The sequence below is a fragment of the Schistocerca nitens genome, chromosome 12 (genome assembly GCF_023898315.1).
Source record: "Schistocerca nitens isolate TAMUIC-IGC-003100 chromosome 12, iqSchNite1.1, whole genome shotgun sequence".
Taxonomy (NCBI): domain Eukaryota; kingdom Metazoa; phylum Arthropoda; class Insecta; order Orthoptera; family Acrididae; genus Schistocerca; species Schistocerca nitens.
In genome coordinates this window covers 155,343,117-155,363,664 of record NC_064625.1, presented here as the reverse complement: position 1 = coordinate 155,363,664, position 20,548 = coordinate 155,343,117, and the positions used below count along the sequence as shown (strand labels likewise).

Genomic DNA, 20,548 nt, shown 5'->3' with positions numbered 1-20,548 from the left:
ATTCCCGGTGAACATCATCTCGCAGTGTGTGTAGTGCCAACAGTAAAATTCTGAGGCGGTGGTGGTGTTATGGTGTGATCGTGCTTTTCATGAAGGGGACTTGCACCCCTTGTTGTTTTGCGTGGGACTATCACAGCACAGGCCTACACTGATGTTTTAAGCACCTTCTTGCTTCCCACTGTTGAAGAGCAATTCGTGGATGGCAATTGCATCTTTCAACACCATCGAGCACCTGTTCATGCCGCATGGCCTGTGTCAGAGTGGTTACACGACAATAAAATCATTGCAATGGACTGGCCTGCGCAAAGTCCTGACCTGAATGCTACAGATTTGGGATGTTTTGGAGCACTGACTTCATGCCAGGCTTCACCGACCGACATCGATAGCTCTCCTGAGTGCAGCACTCCGTGAAGAATGGGCTGCCATTCCCAAAGAAAACTTCCAGCAGCAGAGTGAACATATGCATGTGAGAGTGGAAGCTGTCATCAAGGGTAAGGGTGGTTGATTGGTTGGTTTGGGGAAGGAGACCAGACAGCGCGGTCATCGGTCTCATCGGATTAGGGAAGGATTGGGAAGGAAGTCGGCCGTGCCCTTTCAGAGGAACCATCCCAGCATTTGCCTGGAGTGATTTAGGGAAATCACGGAAAACCTAAATCAGGATGGCCGGACGCGGAATTGAACCGTCGTCCTCCCGAATGCGAGTCCGCGCCACAGATTTGTAAGTCATTTTCAACCAGGTGTCCAGATAATTTTGATCACATAGTGTAGCAGGGAACACATACAGGGAGCAAAAGGCTACTTACAACTTATACAAAAACCAGACGGCAGCTATCAGAGTTGAGGGGTATAAAAGAGAAGCGAGATTGAGAAGGGAGTGAGACAGGGTTGTATCCTATCCCCGAAATCATTCAGTCTATACACTCAACAGGTAGTAAAGGAAACCAGTGAAAAATATGGAGAAGAAACTAAAATTCAGGAAGAAGAAATAAAAAAACTGAGGTTTGCCCATGACAAAGCAATTGTCAGAGACAGCAAAGGACTTTAAAGAGCTGTTGAACAGAGCAGATAGTGTCTTTAAAGGAAGATATGTTACAAACATCAAGAAAAGCAAAACAAGGATAAATGAATTCAGTCAAACTAGATCAGATGATGCTGAGAGAATTAGACCAGGAAATTTATAGCTGAAGTAGAGAGGATATAAAATGTAGACTGGCAATGGGAAGGAAAGAGTTTCTGAAGAAGAGAAATTTGCTAACATCAAATACAAGTGTTAGGAAGCCTTTTCTGAAGGTATTTATTTGTCCATAGTGTTGCCAAGTATGGGAGGAAATTTGGATGATAAATAGTTTAGACAGAAAGAGAACACGAGGCTTTCTATAAATGGTATTTGGTGCTAGATGGGTCAAACACATAACTATTCAGTATGGCCTGTTTATACATTGCCCTAAATTTAGTGAATTAAAGACAATCGAAAATCTTAGAAGTCGATTTTCTCGGGAATTATTGATAGTTGCACTGAAGTGTTTTGGGGAAATTGCTATTTGAGTTCTGAACTTCATGCAGCATAAATATATAACATTAGAAAAACCCGATTGCCATGTGGTTTTCTTGTCAGTCACTGCTATTACATGGATTGTCAATTTCACAGCATAATAATGTCTCCAATTATTGTGCTTCAGAATTGACACTTTCATTCTCAGCTACTATAGCTCCTCACTGTACTCCTTTATCTGATGTATCGATAACCCTTTTAATCTCCAAATTCTGTGGTTTCTGGGATTCTGGGAAGTTCAATACTATTTTTCTGCATACAGAGACCTCTTTTTTTTTTTCCAGGAAAATAGACACAATACACACAATCGTCACAAACAAACATGTTTCCATTTGTTGAACACATGTAAATTGAGAGCCTTTATAAATGTTAAGAAATATTATGTTGCCAGAATTTTATCCAGTATTCACATTAGAGAGGGCAGCTGCCAGTAACCACCGATCCCTACACAGGTTTCCTTAACGATAGCAACACACAGGGTACAGACGGGTGGAACTTGCCTGCAGTAGCTTATTGCCCTCTGCCTCCTCACGGATGTACGGCCGCAGCAGGCCGTCCGGCCGGAAGAAGCGCGGCGGGCGTAACCTCACCACCTCGTCACCCACTTCGGTGACACTGCAATGTGGGAAAATGTGTCAACACTATGACATTACACAATGTTACAAACAACTTAATTTTTCCACAGATAAACAAATAGCAATGTATCCTTTACATAATATGTCATTATTCCATCCTGGATTTTCCATTTTTTTTATGAATATTTATTTATATTCGTAGGTTATAAATATGTCAGTGAAGTGTGCTTTGACACGAGTGTCAGATGTGGCAAAATATATGCATTTAAGTATTAGTTGAAGTATTGAAATTGTGCATGAATGTTTTATCAAGAGGTCACAAAGTGGCTGGATGGATTTATAAAATGTTGCATCATACGAGATGTGACAAAGTAGTGGGTCTGATGTGAAAAAAAATGTTGCTTATCGTTTTAGTCAAGTTTAGTGTTGTCTCCTTCAAAGTAGTTCCCTTCTAGAATGAGATTTTCACTCTGCAGCGGAGTGTGCGCTGATATGAAACTTCCTGGCAGATTAAAACTGTGTGCCCGACCGAGACTCGAACTTGGGACCTTTGCCTTTCGCGGGCAAGTGCTCTACCAACTGAGCTACCGAAGCACGACTCACGCCCGGTACTCACAGCTTTACTTCTGCCAGTACCTCGTCTCCTACCTTCCAAACTTTACAGAAGCAGAAGGTTCGCAGGAGAGCTTCTGTAAAGTTTGGAAGGTAGGAGACGAGGTACTGGCAGAAGTAAAGCTGTGAGTACCGGGCGTGAGTCGTGCTTCGGTAGCTCAGTTGGTAGAGCACTTGCCCGCGAAAGGCAAAGGTCCCGAGTTCGAGTCTCGGTCGGGCACACAGTTTTAATCTGCCAGGAAGTTTCATATCAGCGCACACTCCGCTGCAGAGTGAAAATCTCATTCTGGAAACATCCCCCAGGCTGTGGCTAAGCCATGTCTCCGCAATATCCTTTCTTTCAGGAGTGCTAGTTCTGCAAGGTTCGCAGGAGAGCTTCTGTAAAGTTTGGAAGGTAGGAGACGAGGTACTGGCAGAAGTAAAGCTGTGAGTACCGGGCGTGAGTCGTGCTTCGGTAGCTCAGTTGGTAGAGCACTTGCCCGCGAAAGGCAAAGGTCCCGAGTTCGAGTCTCGGTCGGGCACACAGTTTTAATCTGCCAGGAAGTTTCTTAGTTCCCTTCTGATTGCACACACCTTTTCCAGCGATTCTGCCACTGATGGTAACATTTCTGGAACTCATCTTCTGTAATATCCTCCAAGACGCTCATCACAGTTTTTTGGACATCTTGTATTGCTTGAAAATGGTGTCCCTTGACCGCCATTTTGACTCTTGGAAACAGAAAAAGTTCGCACAGAGGGATATCTGGCTGTGGTTGTACTGAAACTTGTTTTGAGGTTAAAAATTGCTGTACTGACAGAGCAGTACGGGATGGCGCATTATCGTGATGCAGAATCCAATTATCAGGTATGTTGGCATGGACGTGAAGAACTCTTTTACGAAGTATTTCTAAAATCTCTCTGTAGTACCATATTCACTCGAATCTAAGCCGCACCCGAAAAATGAGACTCGAAACTGAGGGAAAAAAATTTTCCCGAATCTAAGCCACACCTGAAATACGAGACTCGAAATTCAAGGGGAGAAAAAAGTTTTAGGCCGCACCTTCAAATCGAAACAAAGTTGGTCCATTGTAACATGAGACACAATTTAGTCCGAATGAATGACTATACAGCTACAGTAGTTCGGTTCGAGTCATAAGCTTAGAAGTTAAGCTTTACCAGGTAGCCATTGCTATGTGACAGGTGCTCCTTCCGTATTTATAAGGGTACCCTTCCTTTTTCACGTGTTTAAACTACTTTGAATTCATTGCTTATTTTTCTTTGATCTGATAAGTGCCGTTCTCTTTGTTATAGGTGTTTACGTCACTCTAAACTGAAAATGCATTACTGTACTGTGTCATGCATTGTTTGTCGCATTCTGCAGCTCGCGGCATGGCTTGCTTTTGTGCGCGCTACCGCCGCTTACAATTTTAAAAAAAAGGAGAGGAATCGTCTCATTAGCGAAACAATGGCAAGAGACTGCTATTTTTTGTTACTTACACTGCTGTTTTCTTTGATAATGATAAACAAGAACCAAATAATAGACTGCGTATGATAGATGATGTTCTAAACGAGAGTTCAGCGAAAATTTTTCTCCATTTGAAAATCTTTGCAGACGCCTCTTTAGTACATTACATTCTCCACAGAGCCATCTTAGATTTAAAAATCCAGTCATTTCTGACTGTATCACTATTAGGCACACGAATAATACAAATATAAACATGACATGACATGTATATTCTTCCGCGTCTGCTGTTGTCTCACTCTAGTTTTGTAGTTTATTAGGCAGACAGGATTTAAATGAGATAGCAGCAAACACGAAACACATACATAGCAAAATGTTTATATTCGAATTATTCTTATGGTGAAGAGAATACTGCATGTGATTCACAATTCCTAAAAGTTCCTATTAGCAACCATCTTTTCTCACAGGTAGGAAAAAATTCAGATCGTAGAGTTGGCCATATTGACAAACACCCCAAACAGTCTTGCCAGTCGGATTTTTGTAGTACATTGAAATGCTGCTACATTCGAAGATGAACAATACGGAATTTGTATTTACTTCGTTGGATAATGTATGAAAATGCAGTGGTCGAAACTCAGGGCGGCAAAAAAAGCTCGTCTTCCACCTTTTTTTTTTTAAATTTATTTACTGACGCAGAGGTTTTGGCACCAGTACTTATCTTTGTGCCTGCAAAGCACGCCTGTGTAGCGCTACACATATTCGACGGCAGAAGTTAGTTGTGGCGGCAACTACCAAATTTTTCAGAACTTCCGCTTACTGTGCTCTCGATTCTAAGCCGCAGGCAGTTTTTTGGATCACAAAAACTGAAAAAAAGTGCGGCTTAGATTAGAGTAAATACGGTAATATTGGTTAACTGTTTGTCTGGGAGGCACCCACTCTTTATGAACAATTCCCTTGGAATTGGAAGTTGGTGGTCGTCCACTGCGGTCTTCATCTTCAACATTCATTCTGCCTTCACTAAACACTTTATGCCAACAAAAAACTTGAGCTCTTGGCATAACCTCCTCTCTAAAAGCCTTCTGAAGCTTACTGTAAATTGTCATCACGTTTTCACCCAATTTAATGCAAAAAGAAATGGCATACCATTGCGCAATATTATGCAGTTCCATTTCCGTGGCAAGAGACACACGACTGAGCAGTCGCATCAATGTGCCGCTTGGACTAGAAGCAGCTTAAAGACCACGGTCAAAGATATTGTGCCTCCACAAGCCTGCAGGGTTGCCACATCTTGCAAAGAAAATCAGTCTCATAACTTTATTGTCGCACCTCGTGTGTTTACACATCATACATATAAATAAAAATGTAAATGTTCATTTGTTCAAAATTGTGTGTCTCCAAAAGTTCTTGAACATTTGACACAATTCTACATGTAAATACATGCATGTCCTTACATAACTTGTAAGGACATTATGTGTACAATAAGCTAAAATACTGTTTTGTGTAGCAGTTGTTACGATTGTGACTTTATTTTCATCGGCTATAGGCCTATTTCGGCTCAAAGGCCATTTTCAAGCACTCTGCAACACACAGTATGGTATTTAGATCATATATCTGTGAGTTTTCATAATAAATAATTATTTTGTACATTTATTTCAAATTTTGATGAGGAGGGGGAGGGAGTAGATGGAGATGGGGAGGGAAAGAGGAGGAGAAAGGGGAGGAGGGGAGGGGGAGGAGGTGGTTTCATCTGCAGTGGGTTGGCAGTGTGGTAAGATATTATGCAGCTCGTGTGTCCACAATTTGCTCTATGAGCATGGGGGACTGAATTATTTCAAAATTGTGAATGAAACTTGTGGATGTTTGTGGACTCTTGATTTCAGTCAGGTCATAGAATTTCTCAAGTTATCTGAAAAGTGTTTACAACTTAAAAGCAAATACACCAATGGCTGGGATGACATCTCAGCTGAATTCCTGACAGAATGCAGTATATTGGATAAACTTGATTATGGAAACAAAGTTATTGGTTCTTTTCCAAGCCTATCCAGGGCCTCTGACTCTATAAATCATTCCATTCTTCTACATAAATTAGAAACTTACGGAGTCAGAGGAGTGGCATTAGATTTGTTAAGATCCTGCCTTGCTGACAGGAGACGATGTGTTGAGCTGTATCATACAAGTGGGGGATATACACAAACAGTAAAATCATCTTATAAAATTATTAACTGTGGAGTCCCTCAGAGAATCATCATTGGGTCGTTTTTGCTTATTGTGTACATCAATGATATAATAATTCCACAAAATTCAAACCTCGTAAATAATGCCGACATATCTCTTTTTAAGCTGGGATTCTACAAAACAGTTAGCAGTGCAAAACAATACAGAAAACATTGGCCTCATCATAGAACATCTCACCAAAAAGAAAAGGCACTAAATAAGGATAAGACAATTCTAATGGATGTTCTGCCAAATTATAAATCAAGACAAGTGGATACTTAGCCAGACTTATCAGTTGAAACAACTGATAAACACAGATTCCTGGGTACTACAACGGATGAACATCTTACAGGGAAGGAGCTCATCAGCTATATGTGTAAAAAAATCTCCTGTAGCACCTACCTGCTAAAACACCTTTCTAGCATAATAGCGCCACCTGTCTTAAGACAAATCTATTTTGGGATCATAAACTCCCACCTACAGTATGGTATCGAGATTTGGGGTGGGGCACCAATGGTATACGTGGATAGGGCTTTCAGAGCACAGAAAAAAGCCATTAGCATAATAGCTAATATTAGTAGACATCAGTCCTCTAGAGAATACTTCATTACATATAACATATTAACATGTACAGGGTTATTACAAATGATTGAAGCGATTTCACAGCTCTACAATAACTTTATTATCTGAGATATTTTCACAATGCTTTGCACACACATACAAAAACTCAAAACGTTTTTTTAGGCATTCACAAATGTTCGATATGTGCCCCTTTAGTGATTCGGCAGACATCAAGCCGATAATCAAGTTCCTCCCACACTCGGCGCAGCATGTCCCCATCAATGAGTTCGAAAGCATCGTCGATGCGAGCTCGCAGTTCTGGTACGTTTCTTGGTAGAGGAGGTTTAAACACTGAATCTTTCACATAACCCCACAGAAAGAAATCGCATGGGGTTAAGTCGGGAGAGCGTGGAGACCATGACATGAATTGCTGATCATGATCTCCACCACGACCGTTCCATCGGTTTTCCAGTCTCCTGTTTAAGAAATGCCGAACATCATGACGGAAGTGTGGTGGAGTACCATCCTGTTGAAAGATGAAGTCGGCGCTGTCGGTCTCCAGTTGTGGCATGAGCCAATTTTCCAGCATGTCCAGATACACGTGTCCTGTAACGTTTTTTTCGCAGAAGAAAAAAGGGGCCGTAAACTTTAAGCCGTGAGATTGCACAAAACACGTTAACTTTTGGTGAATTGCGAATTTGCTGCGCGAATGCGTGAGGATTCTCTACTGCCCAGATTCGCACATTGTGTCTGTTCACTTCACCATTAAGAAAAAATGTTGCTTCATCACCGAAAACAAGTTTCGCACTGAACGCATCCTCTTCCATGAGTTGTTGCAACCGCGCCGAAAATTCAAAGCGTTTGACTTAGTAATCGGGTGTCAGGGCTTGTAGCAATTGTAAACGGTAAGGCTTCTGCTTTAGCCTTTTCCGTAAGATTTTCCAAACCGTCGGCTGTGGTACGTTTAGCTGCCTGCTTGCTTGCTTTATTCGTCGACTTCCGCGGGCTACGCGTGAAACTTGCCCCCACGCGTTCAACCGTTTCTTCGCTCACTGCAGGACGACCCGTTGATTTCCCCTTACAGAGGCATCCAGAAGCAGTCACATACCATCGCTGAATGGAGTTAGCAGTTGGTGGATCTTTGTTGAACTTCGTCCTGAAGTGTCGTTGCACTGTTATGACTGATGTGAGTGCATTTCAAGCACAACATACGCTTTCTCAGCTCCTGTCGCCATTTTGTCTCACTGCGCTCTCGAGCGCAGAAACCTGAAGTGCGGCTTCAGCCGAACAAAACTGAGTTTTTCTACGTATCTGTAGTGTGTCGTGACCATATGTCAATGAATGGAGCTACAGTGAATTTATGAAATCGCTTCAATCATCTGTAATAGCCCTGTATTCATTGTATGTTCTCAGGACTATACTGCTTGTAAAAGAAAATATGGAACATAGTATAACCAATAGTGAAATCGATAACTATGATACAAGAAAAAGAGAGGATTACCACATAAAATTAAGTAATAAAAGATCATAGTCCATTTTCTTCTGGAAGAAATTTTTATAACAGACTGTCAAATAAAATAAAATAGTTAAATGGAAACATATTTAAGATGAAATTAAAGCAACTGTTAATTGCTAAATGTTTGTACTCCCATTAAGATCTTTTAATGTTGTTGTGCATAATTTATCTTTATTTCCAAACAGTTATTAATGTTTATACGGCTATAAACAGACCATGTCCACAACTATAAAAGTCATTATGGACAAATAAACAATTTATTCATTTGTTTATTATTATTATTATTATTATACACATAGTACACCCTTTGTGAATAATGTGAAGCTTCTGCAGTTCTTCCTGCGGTTTTTCCACAAGACCATTTTCTCACTCATGGCTTTCTTTCTTTCATCCGTCCACTCTGTACTGGTCCTTTTTGGCTCTTGTCTCTGGCTGGACTTCCCGCTTGTCTATTTTGCTTCTGTAGATGTTACAGTCTGCAGTGAGTGTCCTGAATGGTGAGTTGAGCATCAGTAAGGTCTCTTCGTACTTGTTCGGCCCATGTCATACCTTTCCGTGGCTGTGAGTATATGGCGTGTGAGTCTATACTCTCGGAGTCTGTGTATGTGTCCATAGAATTTAAGGCATCTGTTTCTAATGTAAGTAGCAATATTTGAAATTTTCTCTGCAGTTTTGTTGCATTGTAGTCTATATCCAGGTTCAGTTTTTTTGTGGTCCACAGATTCTCCTAATGATCTTTCTTTCTTCTTTTTGTAGAAGAATCTAGTTATGCAGTGACAATGTTTCCGCTGCGTGTAGCACCTCGGGTTTAATGACAGTGCTGTAGTGCCTGATTTTTGTATGCATGGACATGCACTTTTTGTTGTAAAGTTAGTATATTCAAACGTAGGCTCTCTTTAGTTTCTTTGATCAAGTTCCTTGAAAATTTTTTTCTAGTCCAGTGGGTTCCAAAATTTCCCCCAGGTATTTAAAATGTGGAACTCTGTTTATCCATCCATATTTTGTGGTGAGATTCTGTACGTTTAAGAGTGTATACATAAATTCCGTTTTCTCAAAAGACATTTTCAAGTCAACATACTCGGCGCATTCCTCGAGTGTTTCTATTTGGTGTATTGCATTTTGTTCACTGTCTGTCAAAATTGCTAGGTCATCAGCAAATTACCTGTAATCGTGATGTGACACAATACTATTGCAGGTTACTGAGTACAAATTCACTGATGATCACAGAGTCCATACCAATGATCATTAAGCATTACATCGTGGGTGTGTTCGTGTGGAAAAAGTGTATAGTTATTTGGATTGTGCTGTTTGTAAATATGCTCTCTGCACAAAGAGATTATAAATTTTGTACAGTTCATTCAGATATTAATCAATGACACATTCAGTTTTGAGTATATGAGGCCACAATTAACATAATTATATTGTGCTTATCTGAAATAAACATTTAAAGCTTTCGAAAACAATCTGGCTTGGCCAATATTGTTATCTCTGGGGATTTTATTTAACCATTTCACCCTCAGTTCAATTATTATACATTTCACTAAACTGACTCACCAGTGGTGTAAGGGTTTGTATGAACATTATTGCGATAAATATTTGGGCATCAGTGTGACTATGTACAGCTACCCCTATTGATAATAGTGAGCCATGTTGAAAGTTGTAGGCTGCACATTCGCAACACTGTTGACTTGTTGTATAGCAAGGTGATTTTATATCACAAGTGAGATACGCATAAGTAGAGTAGAAGCATCCAATGGGTGAAGTCTTAATGCTTCCCATGTTTTGTGACTGGCTGTATAAAGTTACAAGTACTACACAATACTGAAGTAGACTAGGATTTGATGAGTATGTGTCTGGACACACGCAATTATATGAGAAAGTGGCTGCCATGTAGAATAGACTGTTAGATCTCAAATTGTCCAGATAACGTTAAATGATAAGGACATATAATGACCGACTTGTGCTGACAAATATATTTTATGGTTCATAAATCTTTGAAGAACATCATGACTTACTGCCAAGAGCTGCTGATAAAATTTCTTTATTGGACAACTAGTTTCAGTCCATAGACCACCATCAGGTTCATAAAAATATTTACATCATCACGCTAGGTGACATCAAGTCAATGGCGTCACATAATGAAAGCCATAAATCCGTCACTTTTGTTATACAGTAATTGAAACACACATCATCAGTCATGAAATGTGCTGAACAGTGGATTATTCATTCTGCACTAACCATCAGCATTATTCTTATCAGCTGATGCTCAACAGCCAGAGTTTGTAGAATGCCTCTGCTCATAATGTTAATGCTGAAAAACTTCCCAACAGATTAAAACTGTGTGCCGGACCGAGGCTGGAACTCGGGACCTTTGCCTTTCTCGGGGAAGTGCTCTACCAACTGAACTACCCAAGCATGACTCATGGCCTATCCTCACAGCTTCAATTCTGCCAGTACCTTGTCTCCTACCTACTACATCTACATCTACATGATTACTCTGCAATTCACATTTAAGTGCTCGGCAGAGGGTTCATTGAACCACAATCATACTATCTCCCTACCATTCCACTCCCGAACAGCGCGCGGGAAAAACGAACACCTAAACGTTTCTGTTCAAACTGATTTCTCTTATTTTATTTTGATGATCATTCCTACCTATGTAGGTTGGGCTCAGCAAAATATTTTCGCATTCGGAAGAGAAAGTTGGCGAGTGAAATTTTGTAAATAGATCTCGCTGCGACGAAAAACGTCTTTGCTTTAATGACTTCCATCCCAACTCGTGTATCATATCTGCCACACTCCCTCCCCTACTATGTAATAATACAAAACTAGCTGCCCTTTTTTGCACCCTTTCGATGTCCTCCGTCAATCCCACCTGGTAAGGATCCCACACCGCGCAGCAATATTCTAACAGAGGACGAACGAGTGTAGTGTAAGCTGTCTCTTTAGTGGACTTGTTGCATCTTCTAAGTGTCCTGCCAACGAAACGCAACCTTTGGCTCGCCTTCCCTACAATATTATCTATGTGGTCTTTCCAACTGAAGTTGTTCGTAATTTTAACACCCAGGTACTTACCGTATTTACTCGATTCTAAGCCGTACTTTTTTTTCCGGTTCTTGTAATCCAAAAAACCACCTGCGGCTTAGAATCGAGTGCAAAGTACACGGAAGTTGGTAGGTGCCGCCACAACTGACTTCAGCCGTCGAATATATGTAGCGCTACACAGGCACGTTTTGCAGGCACAATGATAAATACTGGCGCCAAAACCTCTGTGTCAGTAAATAAATTTAAAAAAAAGGTGGAAAACGAGCTTTTTTCCTCCGCCCCGAGTTTCAACCACTGCATTTTCATACATTATCCAACGAAGTAAATACAAATTCCGTATTGTTCATCTTCGAATGTAGCATCATTTCAATGTACTACGAAAATCTGAATGGCAAGACTGTTTGGGATGTTTGTCAATATGGCCAACTCTACGTTCTGAAATTTTCCTACCTGTGAGAAGAGATGGTTGCTAATAGGAACTTTTTGAATTGTGAATAACATGCAGTATTCTCGTCACCATAAGAATAATACGAATATAAACATTTTGCCATGTATTCTTTCGTGTTTGCTGCTATCTCATTTAAATCCTGTCTGCCTAATAAACTAAGAAACTAGAGTGAGACGACAGCAAACGCGGAAGAATATACATATCATGTCATGTTTATATCCGTATTATTCTTATGCCTAATAGTGATAAGGTCAGAAATGAAGTACGGCAATTGACTAGATTTTTAAATCTAAGATGACCCTAATTTCTGTGCAGAATGTAATGTACTAAAGAGGCGTCTGTAAAGATTTTCAAACGGAGAAAATTTTTCGCTAAACTCTCGTTCAGAACATCTATCATACGCAGTCTATTATTTAGTTCTTGTTGATCGTTATCAAAGAAAGCAGCAGTGTAAGTAACAACAAATAGCAGTCTCTTGCCATTGTTTCGCTAATGAGACGATTTCTCTCTCTCTTTTTTTTAAAAAAAAAAAGTTGCGGTAGCGCGCACAAAAGCAAGCCATGCCGCGAGCGGCGACAGGTCGTAAACATTCATTATCAGAATGTAACAAACAATGCATGACACAGTACAGTAATGCACTTTCAGCTTAGAGTGACGTAAACACCTATAACAAAAAGAACGGCACTTATCAGATCAAAGAAAAATAAGCAATCGATTCAAACCAGACGAGGGGTAGCCTTACAAATACAGACGGAGCGCCTGACGCATAGCAATGGTTACCTGGTAAAGCTTAACTGCTAAGCTTACGACTCTAACCAAACTACTGTAGCTGTATCGCCATTCATTCGACCTGAATTGTGTCTTATATTACAATGGACCAACTTAGTTTCAGTTGGAGACGCGGCCTAAAACTTTTCTCTCCCCTTGAATTTCGAGTCTCAAATTTCAGGTGCGGCTTAGATTCGGGAAATTTTTTTTTCCTTGATTTCGAGTCTCATTTTTCATGTGCGGCTTAGATTCGAGTGCGTCTTAAATAAGAGTAAATACGGTAGTTGAATTGACAGCCTTGAGAATTGTACTATTTATTGAGTAATCGAATTCCAACGGATTTCTTTTGGAACTCGTGTGGATCACCTCACACTTTTCGTTATTTAGCGTCAACTGCCACCTGCCACACCATACAGCAATCTTTTGTAAATCGCTTTGCAACTGATACTGGTCTTCAGATGACCTTACTGGACAGTAAATTACAGAATTATCTGCGAACAATCTAAGAGAACTGCTCAGATTGTCACCCAGGTCATTTATATAGATCAGGAACAGCAGAGGTCCCAGGACTTTTCCCTGCAGAACAACTGATATCACTTCAGTTTTACTCGATGATTTGCCTTCTATTACCATGAACTGCGACCTTCCTGAAAGGAAATCACGAATCCAGTCGCACAACTCAGACCTGCAGCCTGATTAGAAGTCGCTTGTGAGGAACGGTGTCAAAAGCTTTCCGGAACTCTGGAAATAGGGAATCAACTTTAGATCCCCTGTCGATAGCGGCCATGACTTCGTGTGAATAAAGAGCCAGCTGCTTTGCACAAGAACAATGTTTTCTGAAACCATGCTGATTACATATCAATAGATTGTTCCCTTCGAGGTGATTCATAATGTTTGAATACAGTATATGCTCCAAAACCCTACTGCAAACCGACGTCAATGATATAAGTCTGTAGTTAAATGGATTACTCCTACTACCCTTCTTAAACACTGGTGCAACCTGCGCAATTTTGCAATCTGTAGGTACAGATCTATCGGTGAGCGAGCGGTTGTATATGAAACGTCACAGAAGTTAATCTGTGAACCTTGCAGAGCTAGCACTCCTGGAAGAAAGGCAAAGGCCCCGAGTTCGACTCTCGGTCTGGCACACAGTTTTAATCTGTCAGGAAGTTTCACACCATCACACACACTGCTGCAGAGTGAAAATCTCATTCCTAATGCTGACTGCTGATACAGCATGCATAAGTACAATGTTTATTAAGTTTTATGACTGATGATGTTACTTCTATCACTATGTGGCAACAGTGAGGAATTAATGGATTTTATTATATGACACAATTTATTTTATGTTGGCTAGAATCACGCTGTAAATATTTTTAGGAATAAAACGACGGTATGTCGACCAAAACTGGTTGTTCAATATGAAAAATTTTATCAGCAGCTCGCAGCGAATCACGATTTTGTTCTGCCACTGCAGTCGGCCGGCTTCTCGGTCAGTTGCACTAGTCACTTCTGTGTCGTGATGCCCAGGTGGGCGCTGTGGCTGGTTTTTCATGTTGTGAGACACCCCACAACTTACTGATCCAACTTCCACATATTTGTGTTTCCATGATTACTTGGTGGCATCTGAAGTTGGATCTTTAGGTTTCTAAATGGGTTGTACAATAAATAAGAAATTATTGGCAACTGAAAAGGACTTTTTATATCTGTATCACAAAAAGAATATTAGAAAAGGTGCGTACATAGGTCCCAATGTAGAAAAGTATCGAAACAACATTTTAGTAACACTTACGTGAGAAATATGTAAATGAGCATTATACGAGGGTTGACTGAAAAGTAATATCTCCACCTTTGTAACTCTTCAACAGTCGGCAGCATTAGTATGCGGCACTTACTGGCTTATTCCGTAGTGTCTTCTCTACAGCTCCAGTCGGCCTTAGCATTGAACGGTCGTGTTGTTACAGTGTAAAGTACGGAACCCTGTGCAGACGGTCAGTCAATGCGATTGAAGCAACGTGCAGTCATTGAATTCTTAACAGCAGAAGGTGTCACCACGAGGAAGATTCATCAAAGAATGAAAGCAGTTTATGGTGATTGTGTTGATACGAGTACTCTGCATCGTCGAGCGAGTAAGTTTAAATACGTTGATGCGGGAACATCTGACCTGCGTGACAAAGAACTGGACATCCTGTGACAGCAACCACCAAGTTTCACAAGCAAAATGTTGACAGATCGATTCACGACAATCGTCATATCACTCAGAGAGAAACTGCAAGCACAATTGGCACTTCACAAGAATGTGTGGGTCACATTATTGCTTTGCCTGTCTATCGGAAGATCTGTGCACAGTGGGTACCCCAGATGCTGAATCCCGAAATGAAACGGCACGAACTTGAAGGGACTCCTCTCGCATTACAAGAGTGAAGGTGACTTCTTTCTCCATTCAATTGTGAAAGGAGACAAAACATGGGTACACCAAACTTCAGTCTATGGAATATAGACACAAAGGCTCGCCCCAGAAAAAGAAATTCAAGACGCAGCCCTCAGCTGGAAAATTCACGGCCACAGTGTTCTGAGAAGCAGACCGTGTTATCCGTGTCGATTTCCTTCATCGTGGAACAACAATAAATTCATAACATTACATCACAATGCTGCAAACTCTGAAACGAGAATGCCAAACCACACACTTCACGTGCCACCACAGCAGAACTTCAGAGACTGAATCACCACCGTACAGCATCCTCCGTGCAGTCCAGATTTAGCACCGTCTGACTTCCATCTGTTCCCAAGAATGAAAGACAATCTATGGGGGCATCATTATGTTTCTGAAGATGTTGAGAAGAGAACTGTAAGAGTGTGAGTGATGACTACTTCGTGACAGTTTCAGAAAACTTGTTCATTGTTGGCAGAAATGTATCCAATTGGCTGGTGATTATGTGGAAAAGTGAATATTGGTAATTAAAGATCACATTCTAAGGTTTACTTCTGCATTTCATTTATTAAAATATTCCCATCCAAACCCAATTAATAAGGTGGGGGCATTACTTTTCATTCAACCCTCGTACATAAACTACTTTTAGAAAATTTAGCCATTACATAGTATTATGAATACAAAACTTGTCAAAAGTCACATACAGTATGTCACATGTAAATACAATTATTATACAAACTATTCTACTTCAGAACATATGTATTTCCAGCTATCTGTCTCAGGAGCATTACAAATTAATAGTCCAAGGGCCAGGGGATGTCCTGTGGTTGTGACTCTCCCCCCCCCCTCCCCCCCCCCCCACTCTCCCCAGACAGTAAACTCACTGTACTAGCCAATGATTGTTATGATTTTATGTTATCATTATAAATTTTTGTTGTTACTGTCATAATCCTATGCATCTGTGGGACATTAAATGTAGTGTGATGATCACACACACACACACACACACACACACACACACACACACACACACACACACTTCTATTTGTTTATTTACAGGTTAGTGGTGTTGGTGGTGGTAGGAGGTTAAGTCAAAAACTGCTACCCTCCCCTTCCCACAACTGAGCTCTAGATCCACACCTATCGGAAATGAACTTTAAACTTGGCAGTGGATATGTTATGAAATAACCAGAACTGCTTAGGAATTAACTGCCACACACTCACCGCTTGACAGCATCTAGTGAGCCACTGGCAAAATCGATGACACCGGCCGTGGGTCTCGTGACCAGGCCGACCATGCCCTTGCCGACACCCTTGAAGAAACCTTCTACGCCTTCCTCCCTGGCTCCCGAGATGGGTTTGGTAAACACACCGGTCACTCCATCAACTACACCCTGCAAAAGGAAAGCAATTGTTTTATCTTACACCGATACAGTCTGTCAAGTAAGAGCACGATCGGCATTACACAGCCGGAAAAAGATATCGTCTTATTTCTTTCAGAGCCCAATAAGAGAAACCTTTGTCCTTCGTGCAATGTCCATAAAGCATTAGTTTACTCTGAATTCTTGACTGAGATACACCAGAAGAGATGTAAGTGTTGTGCACTGTCAAAGTTGTCCATCTTCTTAACCAATTTCTAGCATGTTGCCTACTTTTGTACAAGTAACTTTCATTTCTTCACATATTTAGATGCTGCGGCATGACTATTTTCGGACTTTGGGCTGGCTACAGAGAAACACAGCCTCAAAATGGGACACGTAAGCTGCACTCACATCTCTTCTTGTGTGTGTTAGTCAAGAATTCAGAGTAAACAAATACTTTATGAACATTGTGTTAAGGACAAAGGTTCCTTCTCTGGGGCAGTGAAATAAGAGGAGTGATGTTTTTTAGCATCTGTGTGCAATTCTGACAACTCTCTTCCTTACCACACTGTGTATGGAACTAGTTTGTGATTTATAAGTCTTTGCAAAGTTTCCAAACCACTAGTCCACCATCTGTCACAATCATGGTAAAATTACCCTCTCATCAGTAGAATGAGAAATTCTGTAAATGGTACTTCGAGGTACATCTTTTGAAAATATTTTTTACATTTGTAAAACATTTTATATTTTGTTTTTGACATGTGCAGTGCACATCTACATATACTAGAGAAATACAAAATGAAATAATGTGAAATGTACAAATAAGGAACATCTCTAATATTCTCTGTTATAAATAAATGTTAATTTTCCTTTCAATTTAGTTTCTGACAACAATTACCTACTAAATACCCAAACAAATTCACAGGCTTTCTTTCCCAACTTCTTTTAAGTGTACAAAATTTTTAGTTTTCTGTTTCCTACTCTACATTTAGTTTTCAAGTGAATTTTTTCTGTACAGAAGAGCAAGAGCTTTAAAATTTAAGTCTGATGTGTCTTAAAAATTCCAAACAACTAATAATCTTTTGCTGACCAACATGTATAGATTTAAAGGACTAAGTTTCCTTGTTACATAACCGTGTTTTATTTTACCTAATATGCAGTCACATGGAAGGTTTTTTTTTTAATTTAAAGATTTTAATGCTACTGTAAAAAAAATAATAATAATACATATGGATACAGCTTAAATTCTCTGCAAATTGTGTGTTATGCTGATGATACAACGTTGCTCAATACACACCATGACACAACAGAACTGCATCAGGCAACACAGGAAAAACTAGAACTAGTAATGGATTGGTTTTCTTCTAATGAACTCCTGTGTAATCCTGATAAAACACAAGAACTAATTCTGGGTTTAACTACAGCTGTTGAAAGCAAATCAATAAAATTGTTGGGATTCCACATTGACTCAAAATTAAACTGGGAGGAACACATTAGCCATATCTGCAAGAGAATAGCAAGAGTGTGTTATCTCATCTGGAGACTGACAGATGTAGTCACTAATGAGTATCTAAAGGTGGTCTCTTTCAGTCACACATTTCCTACGGCATATTGTTATGGGGACATTCTTGCTTTGTCAGTGAAATACTGAAAATTCAAAAAAAAGTAATCAGAATAATAAGCAAAGCTAAGCCCAAGGAACACTGCCGTCCCCTCTTTATCAAGCACATGATATTAACTGTGGTGAATCTATACATCTACACAGCACTGCTTTATGTCAAAAGCAACTTAAATGAGTTCGAGACCAGAGAGAACATACATCCCCACAACACCAGAGGCAAACTGGACTTTGACATACCAAGACACAGACTCACAAAGACTGCAAACTCACACAAAATAATGAGTTTAAAACTCTTCAATAAACTTCCAGCATCTGCTCGGTCACTGACCAATAATATTTTCAAACGTAAGGTTTATGACTGGCTTCTCAAACACCCATTTTATAAGGTAACAGAATATTTTGAAATAAGCATTGACATTAGTATATAAGAATATTCCTAAAAGAAAAAGAATTAAATTGTAAAAACTTTACTGTAAAGTTATTGTTAATTGTATATTTAATGTTCAGACCTATTCCGCTGTAAGTGGTCAATGGTGAATAAACTGAATACTGAATACTAAGAGCTGGATAACTAATACAGATACCACTGAATGTGTGTTAATTACATTACTTTATTAATGCAGTTTATCTTAGCATAAATTGTGTGAAAAAGTCTTCTTATAACAACTTCTGAATCATTAGCATAAATATCCTTCAACTTAGATCATATATACAGCGTGTACCTCTTAAATGTTTCAGTGCAAATATCTCTGGAACAACATCAGATATTGAAAATCTACTTTCACATGTATGAAAGTAAGGCAGGGACTCGTGAAAGTAAACACTATGAGACATTCTAAAATGTCAGCAATTATTATTTCAATGCAAACTTATGATTTTTTTAATTTTTTTAAATGGGCACACTATACGATTTCTAATGCTATCAATAACATGAGAAATTACAAAAAGAATGGCATTGATTACATCACAATATGTCAATTACATCCTGAGAAATTGCACAGCGAAGTCAATGTTTAAGATAAATGAAACGTGCCATTATTGTGCATCCCGAGATGCAAGCGTGAACCCCACGTTGCTTATAATCACAATGTGATTGACATACTACGATGCAACAAATGCTATTTACACTGCTATTTAAGTGTACTGGAAACAACACACATGTCCAGTCACGCACAATAAAAAATAAAGAAAGGATTTGCATGTTTGTGCTTTATTGATATACTGCAATACTATAATGGACATATTGGTAACAAAAAACCAAATATCAACAGCCAGGGAACAGAGGGTTAAGCATTACATGCCACTTAGGCAAACGACATTTCCCACAGTCTATTTATGAGAAGGAAAGATGATTGTGACAAAACAGTAAAGTAGTATTAGGTAGGGAATAAGTCACAAAACACATACTGTGGGCAATCATTGTGTTTCATATTTCTGCTGTGTTTCAAGGGAGAAGCGTGCAATTCGAGTAATTGGCATGGCACAATGGCGAGTAGACATCTTCACCTACTGTGAGTGGGCCTTTTATGTTTTTCATCGCAGTCTGGTGGTGTCTTGACTGTCGAGGAGTTGACAGACTCTCAAAGAAGGGAAACAGCAACGAACAAAGGAAGCTCAAAAATGAAATGTTACTCACTTCTTGTCGAGCTTTTGAGGTGTTATATTTAATTTATATCTGCTCCAAGTTACAAAGAAAGTGTGATCTGTATATCCACTGGAACAAATACCAGTCAGACAATGATGAAATGATGAAGCCATTGATTGTATTTCCTTCCACCAATAACAGCTGAAAAGGAAAAGAGTTCAAGTCTTTCCATGCTAAGCACAGTTCTACAGAGATCTGCTTTGCAGGACCTCCACATAAAGGAGATCATTAACAGTGACCAAGTCACAATAAAGGTAAATTAACACGATACATCGAGCGACACATCAAATGTGAGTCTTCTGACTTGGCTCCAAACACAAAGGGAAGAGAGTAAAAAACATTTCAAGGGGTAAAGGGTAGTTGTGTGACTGTATATCTGTTTTGTTTCCAGTCCACTGAATAACATTGAAGACAGGAATAAGTACAGCTTTTGTTGCATTGTAGTATGTCAATCACATTGCAATTATAAGCAACTTGGGACTTGTGCTTGTATCTCAGGGTGTGCAACAGTGGCAAGTCTCATTTATTTCAAGTTTCAACTTCACTTTGGAATTTCTCGGATGGCAACTGACATATTGTGATGCAAACCAACACCATTCTATTTGTGATTCTGTATGTTATTGATGCCGTAAGAAATAATTAATGGTACCCATTTTAAAAAACACAAGTTTGTGTTGAAACTAATATTTGCTTACGTTTTAGAATGCCTTATAGTATTTACTTTCATGAGCCTCAATCTTACATTCCATCCCTGAAAG

At 39.7% G+C, this 20,548-nt stretch overlaps 1 protein-coding gene across 1 annotated transcript in view; it reads right to left on the bottom strand.

Annotated features, from left to right (window-relative positions):
* LOC126215376 (intermembrane lipid transfer protein Vps13) overlaps positions 1-20,548 on the bottom strand; it is a 442,186-nt gene that overhangs the window by 19,314 nt on the left and 402,324 nt on the right. Inside the window, exons 58-59 of the mRNA XM_049942070.1 lie at positions 16,388-16,557; positions 2,049-2,167 (exon numbers count right to left, since the gene is read on the bottom strand). Coding sequence (XP_049798027.1) covers positions 2,049-2,167; positions 16,388-16,557 — 289 coding nt within the window. The remainder of the gene's footprint in view (positions 1-2,048; positions 2,168-16,387; positions 16,558-20,548) is intronic.